Genomic DNA, 25034 nt, shown 5'->3' on the forward strand with positions numbered 1-25034 from the left:
ATCTTCAATGTTTGAAATGCCACTGCAGTTGTGTTGGAGTATGTTAACACTTAAAAATGAAACCCTAACCTTTTAGGGTTTTGTCATGAGAACATTTAATCCAAATTCAGTTGCATAACAACAGCCCATTTCTCAGACATTCTTGGCCCAAGTCAAACACAGCAGTATTTGAGAGTTTAGGTTTGCCAGATGGATGAATCTAAGGAGATCTTCATTAAAGTCAATGGAGAAGAAAATTTAGTCATTTAAATTGCTATTTCTGGAGTTGTGGAACTTGGAGGTGTCCAAACAAGAAATATTCTATTATTTATTATGGTGACTCAATTCCTGGCCATTAAAGTGCTCAGATAATGCTCTTCTATCTTTCCCATATAGACTGTACTGCAGGCAGGGCTGAGAAAGAGCAAGGTAGTACATAAAATAAATACAAGAGGACTTCAGAAAGTTCATGGCAAATTGAATGAAATGATAATTTTATTTTGGTGCAAAATAATATGGAACTCCTGCATATTTTTTAAAGATTTAAGAATTATTTATTTATTTGAAACCCAGAGAAAGAAAAAGAGAGAGAGGGATGGATCGAGGAAGGGAAGAAAGAGAGAGAGAGATCTTCCATGTACTGGTTCACTCTCCAAATGGCCACAACAGCTATGTCTGGACAATGCTGAAGCTAGAAGCCAGGAACTCCATCGTGGTCTCCCATACAGGTGGCAAAGATCTAAATATTTGGGCCATCTTCCACTGCTTTCTCAGGCAAATTGGCAGGTAGCTTAATAGGAAGGTAGGACTTGAATTGGCATTCTGATAATGGATGTCAGTGTTGTAAGTGGTGAATTAAACCACTGTGCCACAGCACTGACCTCTTGCATAGCTTTTTTTCATAACACACGTTTTCCACAAACTTATTGAAGACCCCTCATATGCATGGATCTCAAACCTTTTGGCTGCAGAATAAGCATCTTCTGCTTGCATGTTCCATGAAGTTTTTGAAGTACCTTCATAGTAGCTCTGAGACCCAGTACTAATTCTTCTTACTGTGAAGTACAGAGAGATGTAAAGAGGTAAATAACAACAGATCATGAGCTGAAATTCTGAATCAATCTCTTGCCCAACAGGGAGAGCTCTTTTCTGGTATTTGACCCTTTCTTTAGTCTTCTGCATTAAAGTAGCCTGTTGGAACCTGGAAATATTCATGAGTGCCGGTCTGGCTCATTTAGTGGAAACTGGTAGTTTTTTGGTAAGGAAATGCTCGCTTAGGTTGGCAGTGTTCAAGAACTGGTAAGAATGTTTGAACAACTTTTTCCCATTTTACTCAATATTGGTCAACTATATCTCAATAAACTGATTAAAAAACTACTTAGATAAACACTAGGCAATCATTTTATTACCTTTTGAGATTTGAAACTCCCAGCTCATATTTGTGACACCACTTCTAGTCTAGCCTACATCTTAGATAGCATAGGTTCTTAACCTGTGTTTATGGGGCTCCATAAATCCTTTGAAATTGCATGAAATTTTTTGTGGGTAGGTGTACATCTGCTTCTTTTCTGGGACAGCACATATGGGGAGACTTTAAAAAGTTCATGGAGATGCTTCACAGGAAAAAACTGGATGGATTTCAATTTGTGGCATCAAAACAAACTTATTTTTCAATTCCCTTATTTTCTATGAATTTTTGAAGTCCCCTCATAGCTTTCATCAAATTTCCAAAAGTGTTTGTAGTCCCAAAGGACCTAAGAGCAACTTCCTTGTCTACCTGTTGTGTTTCCACCACATTGCATTAATCCAGAATGACTGGTGCCCAAACCATTTCTCCAGTTCTCATAGCCTTCTTGCTTCTGAGAGCATCTCTCCTTCTATCTCCCTGTTTGTATTCTGATGGAAGCCTTTATCAGTCAAGTGCTGCTGCTTTGCTGCTCTGCATTCATGTTTGCATGTTCTTTCCTCATGCTTTCCAGCTGTTTTGGTGCTGCTGCAGTTGCAAATCCAAGCCCAAACTAAGCAAGTAGAGTTGACATGTAGAGATCCAGCCAGCTTCCTTGTGATCCAAGCTCATTAAAAGAGAAGACTCTAGCCTTCTGCATATATCATATGACCTTGTTTCCTCTCTAGTTACCTGTCCCTATACAGTACACCTGCTGCCCAGAGCAACCGTATGATGACTACTACAGCCACTCTGTTTCCAAATAGTCAACCTTGTAGCTTTTTAAAACTATTATAAGTGGTAGCTAGCATATATTGAGTGCTTAATCTCTGCTTGGCATTGTATTGAGACCTTTACACAAATCATCTAATGGAATCCTCATGAGCTTTGTGAGTTGTGAACTTTTTTGTAGCCAGAACAGCTCCTATTCATAGTTAACAGGTACGAGAGCTGAGATTTGATCTCACACTCCAAAACTGGTGCTTATATTCTCTGCTGTTCTCATCCTGTCCTTTGATGGAATCTAACTCTGAATGTTCTTCCTGAAGTAACATGGTCACTGATCCATATTTAACTAAATCGATATCTAAGGCTCCTCTGCTAATGGATCTGCTGCCAGCAGCCTCCACTGTGTGAGCTGATGCTGAACTCTCATCTGTGGTTACTTTGTTCATGTCCATATAAATTCTTTTTCCAGAGTCAATACTGATCGTCACAGAGGTTTCCTCACCTACTAGATCTCAAGTGAGTGACTCATCCAAACACAATGATTATGCCATCCTATTTGCCTATCATAATTAGCTATCCATTTTAAGCCTCCAAAATGCCTGTTTCAGTGGTTAATAGCAATAGAAAAATAAATTAAGGCATATATGCCAGTGTGTATGTGTGGTCATTACCACCCTATTATGTGCATCAGCTCTATTGTCCACCTCAGAGCTGTAATCGCACATGAGCTTCCCCTTTTCTGCAGCACACTCCAGCAGGCTCCTGCCCCTGCTGTTCAGTCAGTGTGTGCTTAGTGAATGCAAATTAATATTAATATCAATCAGCCTATGCCAAATCAGCCTCTTCTAAGTAGCGAAGTGAATCTGCATAAAATCAAATGAGATAATGTATGTGAAAGTACTCTGAAAATTATAAAGCACTATACAAATCAAGGTATTTTATAATAAAATCATAATGTATTACAAAACCAAATATGAATTATTTTTAAATTGCTATTTTAGACTAGTTGTACTATTAGCAAGTGTTCAATAAATAGTTGTTCAATTGTATTGTTGAATTGAGATAATCAAGAGTTGACTGTACATGAAAACAAAGAATTCCATAAAAGATGTTATGCAAGTACAATAGGATAAGGAGCATATAAAAGTGGAAGTTTAAAAGAAGATAGATAAATTCAGATACAGAAGAAAATAATTTATGTTTTCATTTGAGGATAGAAAACTTTCTAGGACTACCTTCCTCTTCAAGACCAGATGTTTTATTAATTTTTGTTTGTTTTTAAAGATTTTATTTATTTATTTATTTGAGAGGTAGAGTTACAGATAGAGAGAGGGAGAAACGGAGAGAAAGGTCTTCCATCCACTGATTCACTCCCCAAATGGCTGCAGTGACCAGAGCTGAGAGGATCTGAAGCCAGGAGCCAGGGGGTTCTTCCAGGTCTCCCACATGGGTGCAATGACCCAAACACTTGAGCCATCTTCCACTGATTTCCTAGGCCATAGCAGAGAGCTGGATTGGAAGAGGAAAAGCTGGGACTTGAGCTGGTGCCCATACGGAATGCTGGCACTGCAGCCAGAGGCTTAGCCCACCACGCCACAGCACCAGCCCCCAGTTGTTTTATTGTTAAAATTCATTTATTTATATAAAGGCAGATGCAGAGAGAGAGAGAGAGAGAGAGAGAGAGAGAGGGAGAGAGAGTCTTCCACCTGCTGGTTCACTCCCCAAATAGATGCAATGGCCGGACCTGGGCCAATCCAAAGCCAGGAGCCAGGAGCTTCTTCCTGGTCTCCCACATGGGTGCAGGGGCCCAAGGACTTGGGCCATCTTCCACTGCTTTCCCAGGCCACAGCAGAGAGCTGGATCAGAGGTGGAGCAGCCAAGAATTGAACCGGTGCCCATAAGGAATGCCAGCACTGCAGACAGCAACTGAACCTGCCATGTCACAGCACCAGCCCCAAAGACCAGGTGATTTTTACCTCATAAAATTATTTCACAAGTTAGTGTACAAAAAAATCTTGATTGCACTTAAAGTTGAACAAACTGCAATCCTAATTAAACAATTTTTATTAATATCAGAAATGGGGGGAAAAAGATGCCAGGTCATGTCAAAATAATTTCATGGCAAAAGTCTAGTTTGTGATGAAGTATTTTTGATGTCTCATCAATTTTTTTCATCCTCCCATATTTACTAATTTATAACTAATTTTGAAATATGGTGGAGGAGAATTAGTGTTTGGAACCATGTTAGTTTCAATTTGTTTAAATGCAACCACTCATAGTATTTTCACAGCTAAAATAGCATATGTGAGAAATAAAATGCAACTACATTAATGACTAAGGCACCAACTTTCTGAGTTTTATGGTATGATTTATCCACCTTTTAGAACAGAAATCGAGGATACCTGTGTAACTGACTGAAGTTTACCCGTGGATAAACAGAACCTTGTGCCTGGCATTTAGAGAAGTTGGGTAGCTTGGCATCTGGGAGAGTATTAAGAATTTGATTCCAGGGGCCAGTGCTGTGGCACAGTAGGTTAATCCTCTGCCTGCGGCACTGGCATCCCATATGGGTGCTGGTTCTAGTCCTCTTCCAATCCAGGCCTCTGCTATGGCCTGGGAAAGAAGTGGAAGATAGCCCAAGTGCTTGGGCCCTTACACCCATATGAGAGACCCGGAAGAACCTTCTGACTCCTAGCTTCAGATTGGCTCAGCTCCAGCGATTGCGGCCATTTGGAGAGTGAACCATCAGATGGAAGACCTTTCTCTCTGTCTCTCCCTCTTACTGTCTGTAACTTTGCCTCTCAAAATAAATAAATAAAATATTTTTTTAAAAAAGAGTTTTATCCCATAGATGAATTCTGAAGTATTTGTAGATCCTGTCACTTGAAAGAAGTAAATGAAGTCTACTAATATTTGAAACGTTTAAGTTAGGCTTAAGTTAAGAATTAAGCCGTGTGACATAGTGGAAAATGGTGACAACAGAAATAGATGAAAATTGCAAAACTCTTCCTGTAACTTTATTTACTTGGTGGATAAACCAGTAGCTTACTAAACTTCTGAACAAAGGAAATCCCAAGTATAATTTCATGAAATTCTAGAAATACATTTTCTAAGGACATATTTAAGAAGAATCTTGAAAAATAATGACCTTGGGAAATTAACATTATAATTTTTAGATTAGGAATGCATTTTTATATATTTCTATAATATCACTGTACAATTGATGCCAAACAGAAAATGTGATCCTCAGTTAAGATAAGAACCCCATTTTTTCTCAACACAGCTAGGTAATCATATCAGTACTAGTAAATGAGTATAGCCAAATGCTTTTAAATAACTTTGTATTTCCAGTGTTACCTTGTTTTAGACCATTTTGCTTTATGATGAAATACTGAAAGAACTGAAGTAACCCAGCCATAAATTTTAGACATGGAAACCATATTGTGATGCAAGAGCTAGATTGTTACTTAGCTCTATCTGCAACTGGTTTGGTAGCTGCAACAAAGCATAGAACATTGGATTGCTGACAATTTGGAATGGATTACTAGAATAATACCATGTTCTTTTCTTAATCTTAAATTGTTCAACTTTATTTTTCAAGATTTATGTGAAAATAGTCATGCTGATCAAATTTTTCAATAAAAAAGGAAGACAGAGTAAACATAATGATTGTCAGAACTAAGTTTCAAAATATAGACTTGTAATAAAAATATGACAAAATCAAGAAGATTAACTTTGATAAGGAAGAAGTGAAAGAACTAAAGTTATTAAAATGTCAATTGCCAAAGTACATTATAAAGAATATTTGCCAGGGTTGGTGCTGTGGCTTAGCAAGTAAACCCTCCGCTGCAGTGCTGGCATACCATATGGGCACTGGTTCGAGACCCAGCTGCTCCAGCTCTGATCCAGCTCTCTGCTATGGCCTGGGGAAAGCACTGGAAGATGGCTCAAGTGCTTGGGCCGCTGCACTGCATGGGAAGACTCAGAGGAAGCTCCTTGCTCCTGGCTTCAGATCTGCGCAGCTCCGGCCGTTACAGCCAATTGGGGAGTGACCAGCAGACGGAAGACCTCTCTCTCTCTCTCTGCCTCTCCTTCTCTGTGTAGCTCTGACTTAAAAGTAAATTAATAAATCTTTAAAAATAAATACATAGATAAATAAATAAAGAAATTTGTCCTGATGGCACTCTAAGTGAAAAATATCTCAAGTCCAATATGAGTCAACAGGATTGTGATAAGAGCAAAAACAAACGAGCCAAAGGCTAACTAATAATGCAATCATAGCCCACCTTAATAGAGGTGTACAAGGAAACAGCTCTGATTTTTTTTTTCCCTGTGGCACATTTTTTTTTCATAAAATATATATTTATTATAGAAAAATTCTAAAGTCCACATAAATTCAAGCACACAACCATCAGATAATTCCATCTCAAAATTTTGGTCTATCACTATCAATCTGGTTTTCCATTGTGTATGTATATATATGTATATGTATATGTATGTATATGTGAATATATGTATATATACATATATATATACACACACATCTATATAGTAATTGTAATCATATTTCCCATAGTGCTTTTTTTAACTTTTATTTAATGAATATAGATTTCCAAAGTACAGCTTATGGATTCCATTGGCTTCCCCCCCCAATGACTTCCCTCCCACCCGCAACCCTCCCCTTTCCCACTTTCTCTCCCCTTCCATTCATATCAAGATTCATTTTCAATTTTCTTTATATACAGAAGATCAGTTTAGTATATATTAAGTAAAGATTTCAACAGTTTGCACCCACATAGAAACATAAAGTGAAAAATACTGTTTGAGTACTCGTTATAGCATTAAATCTCAATGTACAGCACATTAAGGACAGAGATCCTACATGAGGAGTAAGTGCACAGTGACTCCTGTTGTTGACTTTACAAATTGACACTCCTGATTATGGCATCAGTAGTCTCCCTATGCTCCAGTCATGAGTTTCCAAGGCTATGGAAGCCTTTTGAGTTCACCGACTCTTATCTTATTTAGACAAGGTCATAGTCAAAGTGGAAGTTCTCTCCTCCCTTCAGAGAAAGGTACCTCCTTCTTTGATGACCTGTTCTTTTCACTGGGATCTCACTCGCAGAGATCTTTCATGTAGGGTTTTTGTTTGTTTGTTTTTGTTTTGTTTTGTTTTGTTTTTGCCAGAGTGGCTTGGCTTTCCATGCCTGAAATACTCTCATGGGCTTTTCAGCCGGATCTGAATGCCTTTAGGGCTGATTCTGAAGCCAGAGTGAACAGCTCTAATTTAATAAGTGGTAAAAGCATGCATGTTAGGGTCATAAAATTCTCATTTTACCTCATTAAGTTCAAAGATGCCTATTCAACCTCTAACTGGAGATGTGTGGTAGGTATTTGGCCACAAGAAATAAGCAGACTAGATTTATAAATTTAGGACTTGTCAGAAAATACTATTCAACAAATGGTATTTAGAGCCAAGGGAGTGGATGAAATGAGAGAAAGTGAATGTAAACACTGAAGTCACACAATAGGCTGGTGTGACTCTGTTAGAGCTGGGGAAAGCACTGGAAGATGGCCCAAGTGCTTGGGCCGCTGCACCTGCATTGGAAGACCCAGAGGAAGCTCCTTGCTCCTGGCTTCAGATCTGCGCAGCTCCGGCCGTTATGGCCAATTGGGGAGTGACCAGTTCTGTTAGATCCCACAGATCAAGTGTCTTAAACAACTGGGCTTTTCTCATGGTTCTAGAGGCTGGAAGTATAAGATCAAGGTGTTGGTAGGGTTAGTTTCTGGTGATGCCTCTCTCCTTATTTTGTAGATAGACGCCTCTCACCGTCTTCTCAGGGTGATCTTTGTTCTTGTGCACATGACACAAGTTTCTCTGTGTGTGTGTCCATATTTATTTTTTCTAAATGATTCAATCATTTATTAATTTGAAAGTCAGAAGTACACACACACACACAGAGAGAGAGAGAGAGAGGTCTTCTATCTACTGATTCACTCCTCAAATGGCCACAACATCAAGGGCTAGGCCAGGCTGACACCAGGAGTCAGGAGCCTCCTCCAGGTCTCCCACATGAGTGCAGGGGCCCAATTACTTGGGTCATCCTCCACTGCCTTCCCAGGTACACTAGCAGGGAGCTAGATCAGAAGTGGAGCAGCCGGGACTTGAAACAGCACCCACATGGGATGCCAGTATCACAGGCAGTGGCTTTTACCTGCTATGCCACAGCACTGGCCCCCACACTTCTTCTTACAAGGATGCCAGTCAGATTGGATGAGGCCCCTCCCTGAAGGTCTCTTTTAACTAAAATCACCTTTTTACACCCTTATTTCCAAATACAGTTACATTCTTATGTACTCAGGAGCAGGGCTTCAACAGGGCGTTGTGCTACAGCACCAGCCCCTCCAACTGTGTTTCATGCCTCATACTCTCTTCCCCTAACCAAATCCTCTCTATCCACCCAGGCTCAGCAGCATTCATTTAGAAAGAATACTACATCTAAAAAAGGATTTGTAAACCCCGGAGCGAGGTTCTGCCTACCCGAGGCCGCTGCTGTGTGGAGAGCCCCAGGGAAAGCCACCATCACCATGTCTGACCAGGAGGCAAAACCTTCAACTGAGGACTTGGAGGATAAGAAGGAAGGAGAGTACATTAAACTCAAAGTCATTGGACAGGATAGCAGTGAGATTCATTTCAAAGTGAAAATGACAACACATCTCAAGAAACTCAAAGAATCATACTGTCAAAGACAGGGCGTTCCAATGAATTCACTCAGGTTTCTCTTTGAAGGTCAGAGATTTGCTGATAATCGTACTCCAAAAGAACTGGGAATGGAGGAAGAAGATGTGATTGAAGTTTATCAGGAACAAACAGGGGGTCATTCAACGGTTTAGATACTCTTTATTTTTTTTCTTTTCCCTTAATCCTTTTTTATTTTTAAAAATAGTTCTTTTGCAATGTGGTGTTCAAAAAATGGAATTGAAAACTGGCACCCCATCTCTTTAAAATATCTGGTAATTTGAATTCTAGTGCTATCCATTCTTGTTTTCATTGTGCTGATTTTTGGTGATCAAGCCTCAGCCCCCTTCAGAGGGCCCTCTCTTTTTTAAGATTCCGTGTGTACACAGAGAGGCCACCTTTTTCAGGACTGTGCGTTTTCAGGCTTGTGGTGATGATTAAGAATGACTTTCCAATTGGCCCTGAGATCCTAACAGGTGATTGCTTCACTCCTGGACTGTGACTTTCAGTGGGAGATGGAAGTTCTTCAGAGGACGGAACTGTGGAAAAATTACCTTTCCTTGACTCAAAGCTATTTCTAAACATCTGACGGTCTGGACCAAAAGAAGAGGAATATCAGGTTGGTGTCAAGACGACAGATTTGGTGAGAGAAATGACTAACTCCAAAGATGGCTTCACTGAAGAGAAAGCATTTTAATTAAGATTAAAAAAAAATCTTGTCAGAAGATCCCAGAAAAGTTCTGATTTTCATAAGCAGTTAATAAAATTACTCATGCAGAAGTGTACAACAGAACACTGCTCCTTTTGATTTCATTTGTACTTTTTGGCCTGGGATATGGGTTTTAAATGGACATTGTCTGTACCAGCTTCATTAAAATAAACGATATTTGCAAAAACCATAAAAAAAGAATACTACATCTATAACCAGAAAACCTGTATTCAAGACTCAGATCTGCTAATTATAAGCTATATTACCTTAAACACGTCACTAGCCTTCTCTGAACCCATTTCTTCACCCATACATGGAACAAAAATATGTCTACATACCATATATTACGTGTACATTCTCAAAATGCAAAGATGGAAATGAAACGTGCTGGTAAAGTTTGCCTCCTCTAAGAAGCTTCTGTGACCTTTTCAGTATTTTTGGAAGTGTTTTCCTCTGGCCTACTCATGTGATGTGTGGTGGCTATTTAATTGTTCTCAAGTGTATTCTTGTTGATTTGGTTACTAGAATGTATGCTTCTGAAGTACAAGGAATGAGTTTTCTGTGTCTTTTTTTTTTTTTTTGGAGGGGGCAATGATTTGGAAGAAGGCAACATTAATTTTTTTTTTTGACAGGCAGAGTGGACAGTGAGAGAGAAAGGTCTTCCTTTTGCCGTTGGTTCACCCTCCAATAGCCGCTGCGGCCGGCGCACCACGCCTATCTGAAGGCAGGAGCCAGGTACTTATCCTGGTCTCCCATGGGGTGCAGGGCCCAAGCACTTGAGCCATCCTCCACTGCACTCCCTGGCCACAGCCGAGAGCTGGCCTGGAAGAGGGGCAACCGGGACAGAATCCGGCGCCCCGACCGGGACTAGAACCCGGTGTGCTGGCGCCACAAGGTGGAGGATTAGCCTACTGAGCTGCGGCGCCGGCCGACAACATTAATTTTTGAGCATCTGCTAATTGCCAAGGGATTTAGGTATTATCTCGAGCCTGGAGAAACAGACATTATTTTACAGTTGAAGAACTGAGGTCCAGAGAGATCAAATGGCTTACCCAAAGTCACACAGCTAATAAGTGGTGGAGTCATAAATTGTATTCCAACCTCTAAACTCTAACCATATGTTCTTCCTACTAGTCCATCTCACACCCTCCTGTACCAGGCAATTTTTGCTGCTTTTGGAATTCTTGTCAGGGCTTTAATTACTTAGAGGAAATGACATTTTGATTAGCCCATGTTTTTGTAGTTAGAATGCCAAACAAACAGCTTCTGCTTTTCTCGCAGAAATTTATGGTAGTATTGATTGATAGCCAACACAATGGAAATTGGTTATCTTACTATAAATGAAACTAGTTTTATTTCATTTGTTTTTCCTGTACCATCTTAATAAGGAAATCAGAAATGATGAGGAAATGTCCCAGAGAGGGCAACTGACCTGCTGAAGATCACACAGTGAAAAGTGGCAAAGTCATTGCTATTTTCTTCAGTTACATTTTATGAACCGACTCTTTTACCTTAAAGAAGCAGCTTTGAGGCCCCAGAGAATTTTTTTTTTTGAGTTCCTGCATGGAGCTTGAAGTACAAAGCCTCAAAGCTCACCTCACTGGTTAATGTCTGAAGGAACTGGAAGGAAAGGAGCACCAGGACAAACAAGCAAGTCTTCATGTATGACCTCCGTGAAAGCGAAGTTACGTTTGCTGGCTTTAAGTTTTCATCAATGACCTTTTCTTCTTGAAGCAGCCCTGAAAAATGGGAACTCACAGGTAGATTTTAAGGTTATTTTAAAATGAGTTCTCTTCCCTGGAACAGGTGAACAAGTCCTCTGATCAACTGCCTCCAGTTGAAGTTTATAAATGATGTTCAGGAAATGTCTTCATGGAAGACTGAACCAAGGGGACATCTAGATGAGGAATGAATGGTGCCAAAAGGCTCAGTAACTGTTACCATCTGTCTGAGGAGATGAGCTTCCCCCTGAGCGCTTGCTACCCTTGAGTGAAGACAGATTAGCTTTGGCTGGAAAAGCCTTCCCTCCTTGATTAGGGCTTCCTATTGAATTCCGAGGCAATGTGTGGGGCTTGTGTACTTCTGTGGGTATCACTGTGAACTGGCACGGTGCACACCACAGTTTCTCCAGCACCATATTGCGACACAGGGTTAATTATCTCATACATTGTGGTTCATGTGGAAGGATATTGTGTCTGGAGCCAAGAATGCCATACTATGCACAGATCTACTTGGAGCCACACATTTTCAATATCTGGAGGGGGAAAACAGCTCCAGCAAAACCAGCAAATAAAAAAAATACTTGAAAACCTTCTGTTAAATTCAAAAAGCCTCAAAATAGAGAATATAGTTCTATTTTATGTTTCCTAAGTCCTTCTAATAGGCCAAGTCCAATGCTTCAAACCTTGGTCATCTGAGCCAAACCTACATATCAGTCATACATCAAACAATCATTGAGCACCTATTGTATACCATGATCTGTGCTTGGCACTGAGAGACTACCAGGGACCAGGGGATAAACAAAAGGCAAACCTGAGACAATGTGTAACCATTAAATATTCTATCTGAATCCTGGTTTATTGGTTTTCATTTGTGACCTACACCAACCTTCACTGAACCCTGCTTCTGAATGCTGCCCACAGACTTGATCTGAAACTTATATTCAGATCAGTCCAAAGAACCTCACTCTGCCTTATTTCAATATCAACCAGTATCCAACCATCAAGAACAGCAGCCAAAACACATTTTCCTACTGTTAAAAAATATTTCTCTGAGTTTATTAAGAACCATTTTGAAAATTCATATAACTTGTCCCTGAGAATGGATATACCACATAACTATTGCCTAAAGCAGCCAGGGAACTCAAAGCTACTGAATCTTGTTATATGGAAATACAGTGGTTCCGTGCCCCACTATTGATCCACTTCCATTTGCCTGAGTGTGCTCTAATGGGTAGCAGCATACCCAGAAAGGGCTATTTTAAGGGACAGAAGATTTTCTTTTTTACTTTTTATTTTTAGTGCAAAATTCTTTGCAAGACAAAGCCAAAATGACTTTCTGCATGTCTTTTGTTTTAGGTCTTGAAGAAAGAACATTGATTCCACTCTCTGGAACATATTCCATTTCCTTAAAGAGCTTAGAGGCTTGGGGCTGGTGCCATGGCTCACTTGGTTAATCCTTCGCCTGTGGCGCCAGAATCCCATATGGGCGCCGGGTTCTAGTCTAGTTGCTCCTCTTCCAGTCCAGCTCTCTGCTGTGGCCCAGGAGGGCAGTGGAGGAGGGTCCAAGTGCTTGGGTCCCTGCACCCCATGGGAGACCAGGATAAGTACCTGGCTCCTGGCTTTGGATAGGCGTAGCTCCGGCCATAGTGGTCATTTGGGGGGTGAACCAACGGAAGGAAGACCTTTCTCTCTGTCTCTCTCTCTCTCACTGTCTATAACTCTACCTTTCAAATAAAAAAAAAAGAGAGCTTAGAGGCTAGAAAAAAGGGGGGCACTGGATTAGGAATCAGAAAGATATGTGTATAGTGAATTGAAAATAGATCTTAGTTAAAAATAAGAATGATAATAAGAAAGAGAGGAGGAATCAGAGTGGGAATGTGGGTGGGAGTGAGGGTAGAGTGGGAAGAATCACTATGTTCCCACATGTATTTATGAAATGCATGAAGTTTGTATACCTTAAATAAATGTTTCTGGGTTAAAATAAAATAAAAAATAAAAGAACTATAAAAAAAGAAATATAGGAGAGTCAGAGCCCTGGCACTGCCACTAAGCAGTTGTACAATTTGAAATAAATAACACATTGTCTCTGGACCTCAGTCACCCCTTCTCCAGCATTAGGGAGACAGGGCAGAACACAAGTGAAGGGACAGCTCTACTACTTACCAGGTGTGTGGGTTTGCAAACGTGACTTAAACTCCCTAGGCCTCAATTTCCTCAGCTGAAAAATGGATGTACAGTGTTTTATAAAGATTAAATAATACACGTTGGGGTTGGCGCTGTGGCACTGCAATGCTGGCATCCCCTTTGGACACCAGTTTGAGTCCTGGCTCCACCACTTCTAATCCAGTTCTCTGCTAATGGCTTGGGAAAAGCAGCAGCAGATGGCTCAAGTGCTTGGGTTTCCACACCCATGTGGAAGACCCAAAGGAAACTGTTGGCTCCTGGTTTCAGACTGGTCCAGGCCCAGCTCTTGAAGCCATTTTGGGAATGAACCAGCAGCTGGAAGATTTCTCTCATTCTCTCTCCCTCTCTCTCTCCCTGTAACTCTGCCTTTCGAGTGAATACATAAGTAAATAGTTAAAAAAGAAAACACATGTGAATGGTGTGTGCAGAGACCAGTACACGGTGATTAGGGAATACAAACAATTCTTGGGATTGTGGCTCTATGTTTCTGTGAACCAGTAGGATCAGTAAATATTTTAGTATTATTTTAAGTCAAAATCTTTATTTTCTTAAATATTATAACATTTATTAACTATCCATAGCATTGTAAATAATTGCTGCAAGTTGATTAATAAGAAAGTTCTTCAATTTTTTATCTCTGAAAAAAATTTTTCTCCCTGAAACTGAAAGAATAAGCAAGCAAATATTTGATGCTTTATGTCTACAGAATAAATAACAGAAGACAGAAACCAGTGATTCTCACGTCAGTTTATGCTTTTACCCATATGAAAGAAAAGGGTAAAGGATTTACTGCATTTGTCAAGAATCCGAAGACTTTTCTCTGTAAGCTTTGTAAATATAAGACAGAAGAAATTTACTTTGAACTATGGCTATGTTTTATCAGAACTCAGCCAGTGATGTGTGGTTTGGGAGGCATTCGTCTTATATGTGTAGTAGAAGAAATAGATTGAGGCAAGCAGAAGAGACTTTCAAGAATAAAAATCATCAAAATCCTCATCATAAACCCAGTACTGTATCTTAAAATGCTAAGCCCTTGTTTGTGTGTGCATATGCGTACTCCACATGGGCTAACACTTCCTATATAGACTTTAAAACTCAGAGTGCATTGAATCTAAAACAGAGCTTAGCAATTTTTTAATACCAATAAGTAATTAAAAGTGCTTTATAGTTATACAAGACAGTAGTCCCCGTTGTCCTCTGCATGAAATTTTTATGTCTTCTCCTTGTCAGCAAAATTGAAACCTAAATGGCCACGTGAAATTGTGCAAGAACTTGACATGAAAAGAAAGGATCTGGGGCTGGTGCCAGGAGATTGCATTTGGCCCACCTAGGTGGGTGTTATTGAAACTGTGTCTCCTGAAAAGCAAGCTGTGTGATAATTGCCTTTTTTGTCGGTTGATGAGGAGCCTCTTGCTCATGCTAATGTTTCCTGGGACAGGAGGGCCAGATCCAGTTTCAATGCAGCAGTTTCTTGGCTTTCATCTGACCTTAGTAGCACTGTCGCATCATTTGTCAGTACATGCTGGCAAAACTGAATGCAGCAAACATTTTCTATGTCCACGCGTGGAGGTGCGAGATGGGGTTGTCTCTTTAGACTGAATATGCACATAACAACATTGCTAAAAGCTTTGCTCTTTATCCATCTACATCTTCTATTACATATACTGAGCTAGTGACAGCGCAGGAGGTAATTGCCAGCCTGCCTGGAAGATCTAATTTGTGCATTAAGGTAATGCAGTCCTGATCTCACAGCCCTTGTGTGTTTATTGTTTCCTTCATATAACATTTTTGCTTGCCAGCCCATAAACCCATACTAACCACAATGAACTTATCATAGAGATGTATCACCCTCTAAATATGAAAGGAAAAAGAAGTTTGAAGTACTTTCGAGGGCAGAAGGGATTCCAGAAAATGTGTCAGTGGTAGAAGTGATGGAAAATATGATCAGGTGTGACCAAGCTAGCAGTATTCATACTCAGCTAAGTAATATCCCTTTTGGATATGGATTAGAATACACCATTCCCAAATATAAATATTACATTTTAGGAGTGAGGATGGGCAAATATACAAGAAGATGGGGATGGGCATTTGGTATAGTGGTTAAGGTGCTGCTTGGAATGCCCACACCCCATATTGGAGTGCCTGGGTTCTAGTTTCAGCTCGGGATCTCTGTTTGTCTTTCTCTTTTTGTTTCTCTACCTTTGAAATAAATAAAAATAAACAAATAAACAAGAAGGTGACCAAAAAGAATAGAGATCCAGAAACCATGAGATACAAGAAATGGTGAAAATACTTGTATGTTTAGCTTGAAGAGAAGACTCAGCTAATCCATGGTGACTCTTTCAAGATTTGAAATGGAATCCAGGAGTATAGTTGTTTTGTACTACTCCAGAAGAAAATCTAGAATAAATAAATGAAAATTATAAGAAAGCACATTTCAGAAAAACAGGACAAATAAATAAATTCTTATAAATATGAAAGAAAATGGATAATTAATTAATTCAACTATTCAGGAAGTAGAAGCCTCTTTCTGTGGATGTTCAAGCTGTCTGAGCCTCTGGTAGAGCTGCTGTGGAGAGAATGACTGCATCCCCTGATTGGGTAACACCAAAATTATCACTTCAATACTATAAATTCCTTTTTTTTTTTTTTTGACAGGCAGAGTGGACAGTGAGAGAGACAGAGAGAAAGGTCTTCCTTTGCCGTTGGTTCACCCTCCAATGGCCGCCGCGGCCGGCGCGCTGCGGCTGGCCCACCGCGCTGATCCGATGGCAGGAACCAGGTGCTTCTCCTGGTCTCCCATGGGGTGCAGGGCCCAAGCACCTGGGCCATCCTCCACTGCACTCCCGGGCCACAGCAGAGAGCTGGCCTGGAAGAGGGGCAACCGGGACAGAATCCGGCACCCCGACTGGGACTAGAATCCGGTGTGCCAGCGCTGCAAGGCAGAGGATTAGCCTAGTGAGCCGCGGCGCCAGCCTAAATTCCTTTTTTTCTATGGTGTTAGTCAAGAACTAGAAAAGTAAAATCATGTGCCTCGATTAATTTGTCTACCCAAGCATCCACTCATTAATTCATTCAACAAACACTTGTTGAGTGGTTATTATGTCAGGCACTATGTTAAACAAAGGAATTTGTGACATGGAAATGTAAGATACAGAAATGTACATGGATGATTATAGTAAAAGGATAATGTGTCAAATGCAGATGTATGTACTAGAAAAAGAAAGGTTCACAGAGATATTATGGGGAAGTGCAATCCTGGAAGACTTGGTAGATGAGAAATCATGCCTGAGTAGAATCCTCAGGGATAAATTGAAGTTTTCCAGAAAGACAAGATAGGGAAAGTGGGAAGATAATAGTAAATAAGGAGATATAACACTATCCAAGTCCTCAAAATTTTAAGTGACTTGCCATTGCCAGAACAGGAAGTTTATCAGGAGTCTGTAAGGATATGGAATAAGGTAGGAAGCATGGAACAGGTCAGTCATCAGGGATTACTTCAAGGAGCATGAACCTTTATGGAAGTCAGGAAGCTGGGCACTAATGTAGCTTCCTTCTATGCTTGCCCTTGAATTTCCCTGTATAACTCTTGCATCTAAGTTGAAAGGTAGTCACAGCAAAACAGAATTAAAATAGAATTCAGTCATTGTCTGCTGACATGGTATCAGCTTAATCACAGTTCCAGACTTCTCTGTATCTGCTATCATTTTGAGCCTCTTGTAACAAAAATATCAAACAGAATTTTTTTAATTTGCTGCAAATTGAGCAATATTATATAGATTTCTAGGTTATTTCAAATGTTTATAGAAATATTATCTATGGCTGTTCCTTCATAGGAGGCCTGTCTCCCAGCTGACATGACACATTTGTAAGTTAAAAACAGATGGAATAATGTTAGAGAAAACAAAATTAAGTCCCTCAAGATTTTAGCATTTTTACATTTTTAAAGAAAGGCTCTTATCTCTGTAGAATAATGCAATTCAAATGGGCTTTAATTTTTGTAAAACCCTCATAATTATCCCTGTTAATTAGATGGTCAGTCAGATTTGAGGGGGAACAGGCTTATGAAAGTTTTTTTTTTAATGTAACCTGCCATGTTATTACTTTCAAGTGTTGTACTTGAGAATCCTGTAAGTGCTTTAAGAAATCACACATTCTTATTTGAATGCAAATGATGCTGTGACAACAATTCTTGCAAACAAATGATTTGAATTGGGTTTTTAGTATTCATCCTTATTAATTTTATTGTTGTTCTAGATAGATCAGAGTGAGATTTTTGTTATTCATTTCAAAAGGAAATAATGAGCTCAGTTCCCCACTCCCTGATTTCTTATCCCTGGAATGACACAGTGAGAGCCAGGTCAAACCTCCTACGTATACAAAATCTTGAAAACAGGTGAGGAACAGAGAAAAGTGGGTTTTCTCAATATATAAGACAAAGAGGCACCTGCCTCTCCCTTCCTTCTGAAAAGGAGGGAGTAAAATCTTTGCTCTTTGGAGACAAGATGGTAAGGATCCTAGGTTCTTAAATCCTTTTTAAAATGTAAATGTATCTTTCCAGGGACCAGGTAAGTCTACAACTTTTATAACCTAGAAATGTCTCCAAAGTCCCTGGCCTCATTTGTCCCTGAAATGTAAACATACACCTCCAGAGCCTGATAAATCTCCCTGGAATTCTATCACTATCTGTACACTTATAAATTACCTTACCAAGGCTTACTGTTAGCCCAAGATCCCAAGTTAACAGCAAAATTTATTTAGGAAATGTGGGGAGCAACTGGGAGCAACTCGGACTAGACTAAGTTACTGGAATTAAGACTTATTCTATGCATCTGCTCTCCCACAATATGGCGCTGGGAGAGAAGAAAACAGCTTCTACACAGCTGCTTCCAGTTCAGCCAATAAACTGTAGGACTTGCTCCTGATTGGAGGAGAGCAGCGTACTCGGCATGTGGGTAGCAGAGTTGGGATTGGTGGAAGAGGACTATAAAGGAGGAGAGAGACGGCATGCACCAGGAACATCTAGGGGGAACACCTGAGGAACACCTGTGCAGCCCCCGAGAGAGCCGGCCGGCGGTGTGCCGCTCCCCTGCGGAAGTGGGGAATGTGGCAGGGGGAACCGCCCTTCCACGGAGGTGGAAGGGACAGTAGCCAACCCGGGAAGGACCAGCAGCCAACCCGGGAAGAACCAGCAGCAAACCCGGGGAGGGCCGAGCAGACAAAAGAACAGCGCAGGGTCCTGTGTCGTTCCTCCACGAAGACGGGGAGCGACATAATGGTGCCGTGATTCGGATATGAAGCCTAGGCAGGGTTTAGTGTCGTTCCTCCATGAAGAGGGGGAGCGACATAGTGGTGCCGTGACTCGGATATGAAGCCTAGGCAGGGTTTAGTGTCGTTCCTCCACGAAGAGGGGGAGCGACATAGTGGTGCCGTGACTCGGATATGAAGCCTAGGCAGGGTTTAGTGTCGTTCCTCCATGAAGAGGGGGAGCGACAGGGAATGGGGTCGGAAGTGGAACAGCGGGACATGAACTGGCACCCACATAAGATGCTAGCACTGCAGGCAGCAAATTAACCCACTGTGCCACAACACCAGACCCAGAAAATTCGAGTGTCTATGGATCCTTGACAACAGTTGATGCTATCAGCCTGTGGGGAGCAACCCGGACTGGACTGAGTTACTGGAATTAAGACTTATTCTATGCATCTGCTCTCCCACAATATGGCGCTGGGAGAGGAGGCAACAGCTTCTACCCAGCTGCCTCTCACCAACTTGACAAGCTGCAGGACCTGCTCCTGATTGGAGGAGAGCAGCGTACTCGGCATGTGGGCAGCCGAGTTAGGATTGGCGGAGGAGGACTATAAAGGAGGAGAGAGACGGCATGCACCAGGAACATCTAACGGGAACATCTATCTGAAGGAACACCTGTGCAGCCCCCGAGAGAGCCGGCTGGCGGTGTGCTGCTCCCCCGCGGAAGTGGGGAAAGTGGCTAGGGGGAACCGCCCTTCCACGGAGGTGGAAGGGTCGGTAGCCAACCCGGGAAGAACCAGTAGCAAACCCGGGGAAGGCCGAGCAGACGAAAGAACAACGCAGGGTCCTGTGTCGTTCCTCCACGAAGACGGGGAGCGACATAATGGTGCCGTGACTCGGATATGAAACTTAGGAGGGAAGAAACGGGAAGAAGTGGAAAATACCGGAGAGAGAGACTAGCAAAGAACCTAGGGAAAAGCCAGACAGAAAAGGTGCCGGAAGAAGCTATTGAAAGCCTAGGCATAGACTCGGATACGGACTGTGGGAAAGAAGTTAGGATTTAAAGTGAAAGCAAGAAGAAACTTAGACTCAGATACGGACTGCAGGTTGAAAGCGAAAGTGAAAGCTAGAACAAACAGATTTGGATACGGAATGTGGGGAGAGGCCAGGAGAAATGAGGGAGGAATATTGTTGGAAGAAAACTTAGGGAAACATACCGGGTAGAGAAAAATGTTAGGGAGGATGAAGCCGCGAGTGCAGGCCGAGGTGGAGACGTAAGCCATCTTGGAATTCTTCAAGTCAGCCCGGGGAGCAAGAGGCGAAGATCTGGAACCAGAGGCAGAGACGTGGGCCGCCAGGTTGGAATTCGCCAGGTTAGTCCGGGGAACTTGGATTGAATGCTAGTGGCGGAGACGTAAGCTACGCTGTGTGACTTGCGGAAGCTGCCGCGTGCAGAGAGAGCACGGGGCGTGAATAGATAGGGAACGCGGGGCTGGCGCGAGGCCGTGGTGCGGACGCGAAGGGCGTGGAGACCACGGACTGTGCGCGCGAAGCCGAGCCGCGCAGAGCTGGGAGCCCGCCGGCGGGGCGAGGCGCCGGGAAGCCGCGCAGAGCCATGAAGCTGCCGTGGGGCGGCGAGGCGCCGAGAAGCAGCCTCGGGGCAGGCGCCGGGAAGCTGCAGGGATAAGGGAAACAAAAGTTTAGAAGTAAAATGAGAGAAATAGGAATGCTGGCAGATAGAAGTAAAATGGGAGAAATAGGAATGCCCGGAGATAGAGAAATAGAGAAAAAATAAGGCCTCCCCACAACATGGCAATGAGAGAGCTTGGATTCGGTCTGCCTGATTAGGGCGATAAGCACCAGCAGGCAGCTCGACCAGAGTATGAGCTGCAGGTCACCGAAGATAGGCACGAATCAACACCAATAAGCCTCCCCACAATATGGCAATGAGAAGGCTTGGATTCGGTTTGCCTGATAGGGCTTGTAAGCACCTGCAGGCAGAGCAGAGCATGCGCTGCAGGGCACCGAACACAGGCACGCATCAGCGCCTAAAAACCTCCTCACAACATGGCGAAGAGAGGACCCGGATTCGGTTTGCCTGATTGATAGGACTTGTAAGAACCTGTGGGCAACTCTAGCAAGCAGAGCAGAGTGTGTGCCGCGGGGCACCGAAGACAGGTGCGTATCAACGCCAAAAATAAAAAGAAAGGGGGATCTGTGGGGAGCAACTGGGAGCAACTCAGACTAGACTAAGTTACTGGAATTAAGACTTATTCTATGCATCTGCTCTCCCACAATATGGCGCTGGGAGAGAAGAAAACAGCTTCTACACAGCTGCCTCCAGTTCAGCCAATAAACTGTAGGACTTGCTCCTGATTGGAGGAGAGCAGCGTACTCGGCATGTGGGTAGCAGAGTTGGGATTGGTGGAAGAGGACTATAAAGGAGGAGAGAGACGGCATGCACCAGGAACATCTAGGGGGAACACCTGAGGAACACCTGTGCAGCCCCCGAGAGAGCCGGCCGGCGGTGTGCCGCTCCCCTGCGGAAGTGGGGAATGTGGCAGGGGGAACCGCCCTTCCACGGAGGTGGAAGGGACAGTAGCCAACCCGGGAAGGACCAGCAGCCAACCCGGGAAGAACCAGCAGCAAACCCGGGGAGGGCCGAGCAGACAAAAGAACAGCGCAGGGTCCTGTGTCGTTCCTCCATGAAGACGGGGAGCGACATAATGGTGCCGTGACTCGGATATGAAGCCTAGGCAGGGTTTAGTGTCGTTCCTCCATGAAGAGGGGGAGCGACAGGAAAACCTAAGCTCTGCAGATACACAAAAGTATTTATATCCCAGAGTCAGGTAACACTATCAATGAAGAGTATGCTATTTTTTGTCAAGGAGACATGCTTAATTAGCAAATCTTTTACCCTGTGAACAACACAATTAAACTTCAGCCTGGTATATTCTCATCATAATAAATGTAAGTATAATTAATAAATTCAATGAACACTGGTTGAGTGCCTACTATGTGCTGGCCCCGGTGCTAATGATGTATTTCACTGTAGGGTAAACTTCTCCCAGGGTTGGCAGGTTACTGTTGCCTATATACCTTTCTCTTCACTTGCAATGACTGTTGTCTCCAGCTAAATCAATTCTTGTTCTACTTACTACTCAAAAAGTCCTAAATGACCATGGTACAAAATAAAAGCAATCTGAAAAATTTAAGTAGATTTGGAACATTGTTCTTTGGAGACAATTAAATTCAATCATTTTTTTCCTTGTACTTTGCCACCCTTCCTTATTACTTACGATCCTAACTACTAATCTTTGAGACATTCCTGTCTTCCTTCACTAAATTCAAGCACATTAATTTGCATGCTAGACTAACACAAATGACTTTCCAGATATAAGCCAAGGGAAGTTTTCTTCAAAATATGTCCAACTATTTAACAGTTTTGTTTGCCAAATTTTAAAGACCACTTTTGTGACTAAATCCATGATAGTTTAAAATTATGAGTTTTTAATAACTGGCTTCACCTTTAATAAGACAAAAGCAGAGTTTATAGTTTATAGTATCATAGGTAGTAAAAAGAAAATGACCATTCTGGGGCTGGCGCTGTGGCATAGCAGGTAAAGCTGCTGCCTGCAGTGCCAACATCCCATATGGATGCTGGTTCTGGTCCCAGTTGCTCTACTTCCAATCTAGCTCTCTGCTATGGCCTGGGAAAGCAGTAGAAGATGGCCCAAGTCCTTGGGCCCCTGCACCCATGTGGGAGACCCAGAAGAAGCTTCTGGCTTCTGGCTTTGGATCAGCTCAGCTCTGGCCATTGCGGCCATTTTGGGGAGTGAACCAGCAGATGGAAGACCTAATTCTCTGTCTGCCTCTCCTTCTCTCTATGTAACTCTGACTTTCAAATATAATAAATAATTCTTAAAAAAATAAAGTGACCCTTCTTTAATTTATATTTTTTGTATCATTTCATATGGTCATTTTAGAAAAAAAATCTTAAGTAGTTAATGAAAATACCCATCAAAAAGATAGCCTGGTGGAATTAAAGGAATGAAATTCTAATTCTAAGCATATAATGAATTCTTTCTTCTAAATCACTGGATTTAGGTCGGAACAATTAGAAATCAGTTCATTTTTTTTACCTTCCAATTAAAACATAAATGATTTTTTAAATGTTTTCATTCAATACTTCATGAATCTAATTATATACCTTTCCATGGTGATTCAGAACAAGTTAACAAGCTTTGCCAAAAATTCTCAATAATAGCATGTGTATTATTATTTTTCAAGTTTCAAAGAGTGGAGTGACTATGAGTTTTAGCCAAGTCCAAGCCAGTTATCTCTATGCAGCTAAGTGTTGAAGACATGCCTCAACACACAGGGCCCTTTAACAAGACTGAGAAACTTATTTATTCTCTGTCTAATAATTAGCATGCTACTACACTAGTCATGAAATAACTTTGGTGTGCTTCACATACAAGAAAGAATATAGACTTTCTGGAATTCATTCAGAAATGTCATTATAAAAATAAACAGCCAAAACAATAGTAACAAGAAACCCTAAGGAGGGAAAATCTGATTTCCAGTCTTACCATATTATATATGCAAAAGGTCAAGTTTTTTACTAAAATATGCAAAACACAAGAAAGCATAATCTATATCCAAGAAGGGAAAAAGCATTCAACAAAAACTGTCTCTGAGGAAGCCAAGGCATTGGGCTTACTAGACAAAAATTAAATCAGCAAATTTAAACATGTTGAAAGAACTAAATAAAAGAAAGTATAAAAAATTAAAGAAAGCATGAGAATGAGCTCACCAAATAGAAAGTATCAATAATGAAGTAGATACAATGAAACGAAACCATATAGAAATTCCAGAGTTGAAAAGAATAACTGAAATGAAAAACCCATGAAAAGAGACCTCCAGGCGAGTTGAGCAGGCAGAAGAAAGAATCAATGGACTTGAAGGTAGGAAATTAAGATTAACCACTCTGGGGCACAGAAAGAAAAAATGAAGAAAATGAATAAAGCCTCTGAGATCTGTGGGACACCATCAAGCATATCATCACGCAAGTCTCAAGAGGAAAGGAAACAGAAAAGGGCACAAAGAATATTTGAAGAAATAATGCCTGAAAACTTTCCAATTTGCAGAATAAAAGAGTAACGTACATATCCAAGAAACTTGATAAGTTCAAAGATATTCACACTAGACACATGATAACCAAAATGTCAAAAGATAAAGACAGCAGCAGGCTTTTAAGACAGAAGTTAAAACAGTGCTTGGGAGGCTAGCATTCTATATAGGAGTGTCTGGGTTCAAGTCTGAGTTCATTTCTAACTGCAGCTTCATGTTAATGCAAACCTTGGGGGACAGCAGTTGATGCTCAAGCAGTTGGGTCTCTGTCACCTGAGTTGAGTCCCTGACTACTGGCTTTGCCCTAGCCCAACCATCGCTGTTTAAGCATTTGGGGAGTGAAACAGCAGATGAGAGATTTTTGTCTGCCTGTCACTCTGCCTTTCAAATGAAATGAAAACAATAAAATGTTAAAAAGAAGAAAAATAAAGACAGAATGTTTTTTAAAATATATATATTATTTATTTGAGAGGCAGAGTTGCAGAGAGAGAGAGGGAGAGACAAAGAGAGAGGTTTTCCACCCATTGGTTCACTTCCCAAATGTCCACAACAGCCAGTGTTGGGCCAGACTGAAGCCAGGAGCCAGAAGCCTTATCTGGGTCTCCCACATGGGTGCAGGGCCCCAAGCACGTGGACGATCCTATACTACTTTAGCAGGGAGCTAGAAAAGGAAGTAAAGCAGCTGGGACTTGCCTATATGGGATGCCAGAGTTGAGGGCGACTTAAGCTGCTATGCCACAATTCCACCCTCTTGAGAAAAGCAAGAGACATGACTTAGCTTGTGTAAAGGGTCCACAATAGTATTAAAATGTATATGAGTGAAATTGACATTTTCAGATTTGATTGTTGTTTATAGCTCTTGTCTATGCTCTGGAGGAGCAGTGGTTTTTCTACTTACTTGTTGAATTCTTTATTTAGTGGAGAGTTAAGCTTGTGATTGTAAAGTAAATGGAATGTATGCCATTATAAAAATTAAAAGAAAAATAAGAAACGAAAGAGAAGGGAAGGTGGGAACATGGGAGGGAAGGACAGTGGGGTGGGAAGTATCATCACATTCTGAAAACTGCACATATGAAATACATAAAATTTGTTCCCTTTATTGGAATTTTTAAAAAAAGCAGATTTCTCATTAGAAATCATGGAGAC

At 41.5% G+C, this 25034-nt stretch overlaps 1 protein-coding gene and 1 long non-coding RNA gene across 2 annotated transcripts in view; one reads left to right on the plus strand and one right to left on the minus strand.

Moving 5' to 3' along the window:
- Positions 1 to 555: 555 nt before the first annotated feature.
- The window catches only part of LOC138847724 (uncharacterized), a 79907-nt gene continuing 55428 nt past the window's right edge, over positions 556 to 25034 (minus strand). Inside the window, exon 3 of the long non-coding RNA XR_011385665.1 lies at positions 556 to 1034. This is a non-coding gene — a long non-coding RNA (uncharacterized lncRNA). The remainder of the gene's footprint in view (positions 1035 to 25034) is intronic.
- Positions 8662 to 9801, plus strand: LOC100353123 (small ubiquitin-related modifier 1-like). The gene has a single exon (XM_051831629.1). It carries the CDS (start codon positions 8741 to 8743, stop codon positions 9044 to 9046), a length of 306 nt encoding a protein of 101 aa, XP_051687589.1. The 5' UTR covers positions 8662 to 8740; the 3' UTR covers positions 9047 to 9801.

This window comes from Oryctolagus cuniculus, chromosome X (assembly GCF_964237555.1).
Source record: "Oryctolagus cuniculus chromosome X, mOryCun1.1, whole genome shotgun sequence".
NCBI classification, from domain to species: domain Eukaryota; kingdom Metazoa; phylum Chordata; class Mammalia; order Lagomorpha; family Leporidae; genus Oryctolagus; species Oryctolagus cuniculus.

Excerpts from the sequence above, each read along its gene's own strand:
- LOC100353123 (XM_051831629.1), top strand. The coding sequence starts at position 8,741 with ATGTCTGACCAGGAGGCAAAACCTTCAACTGAGGACTTGGAGGATAAG.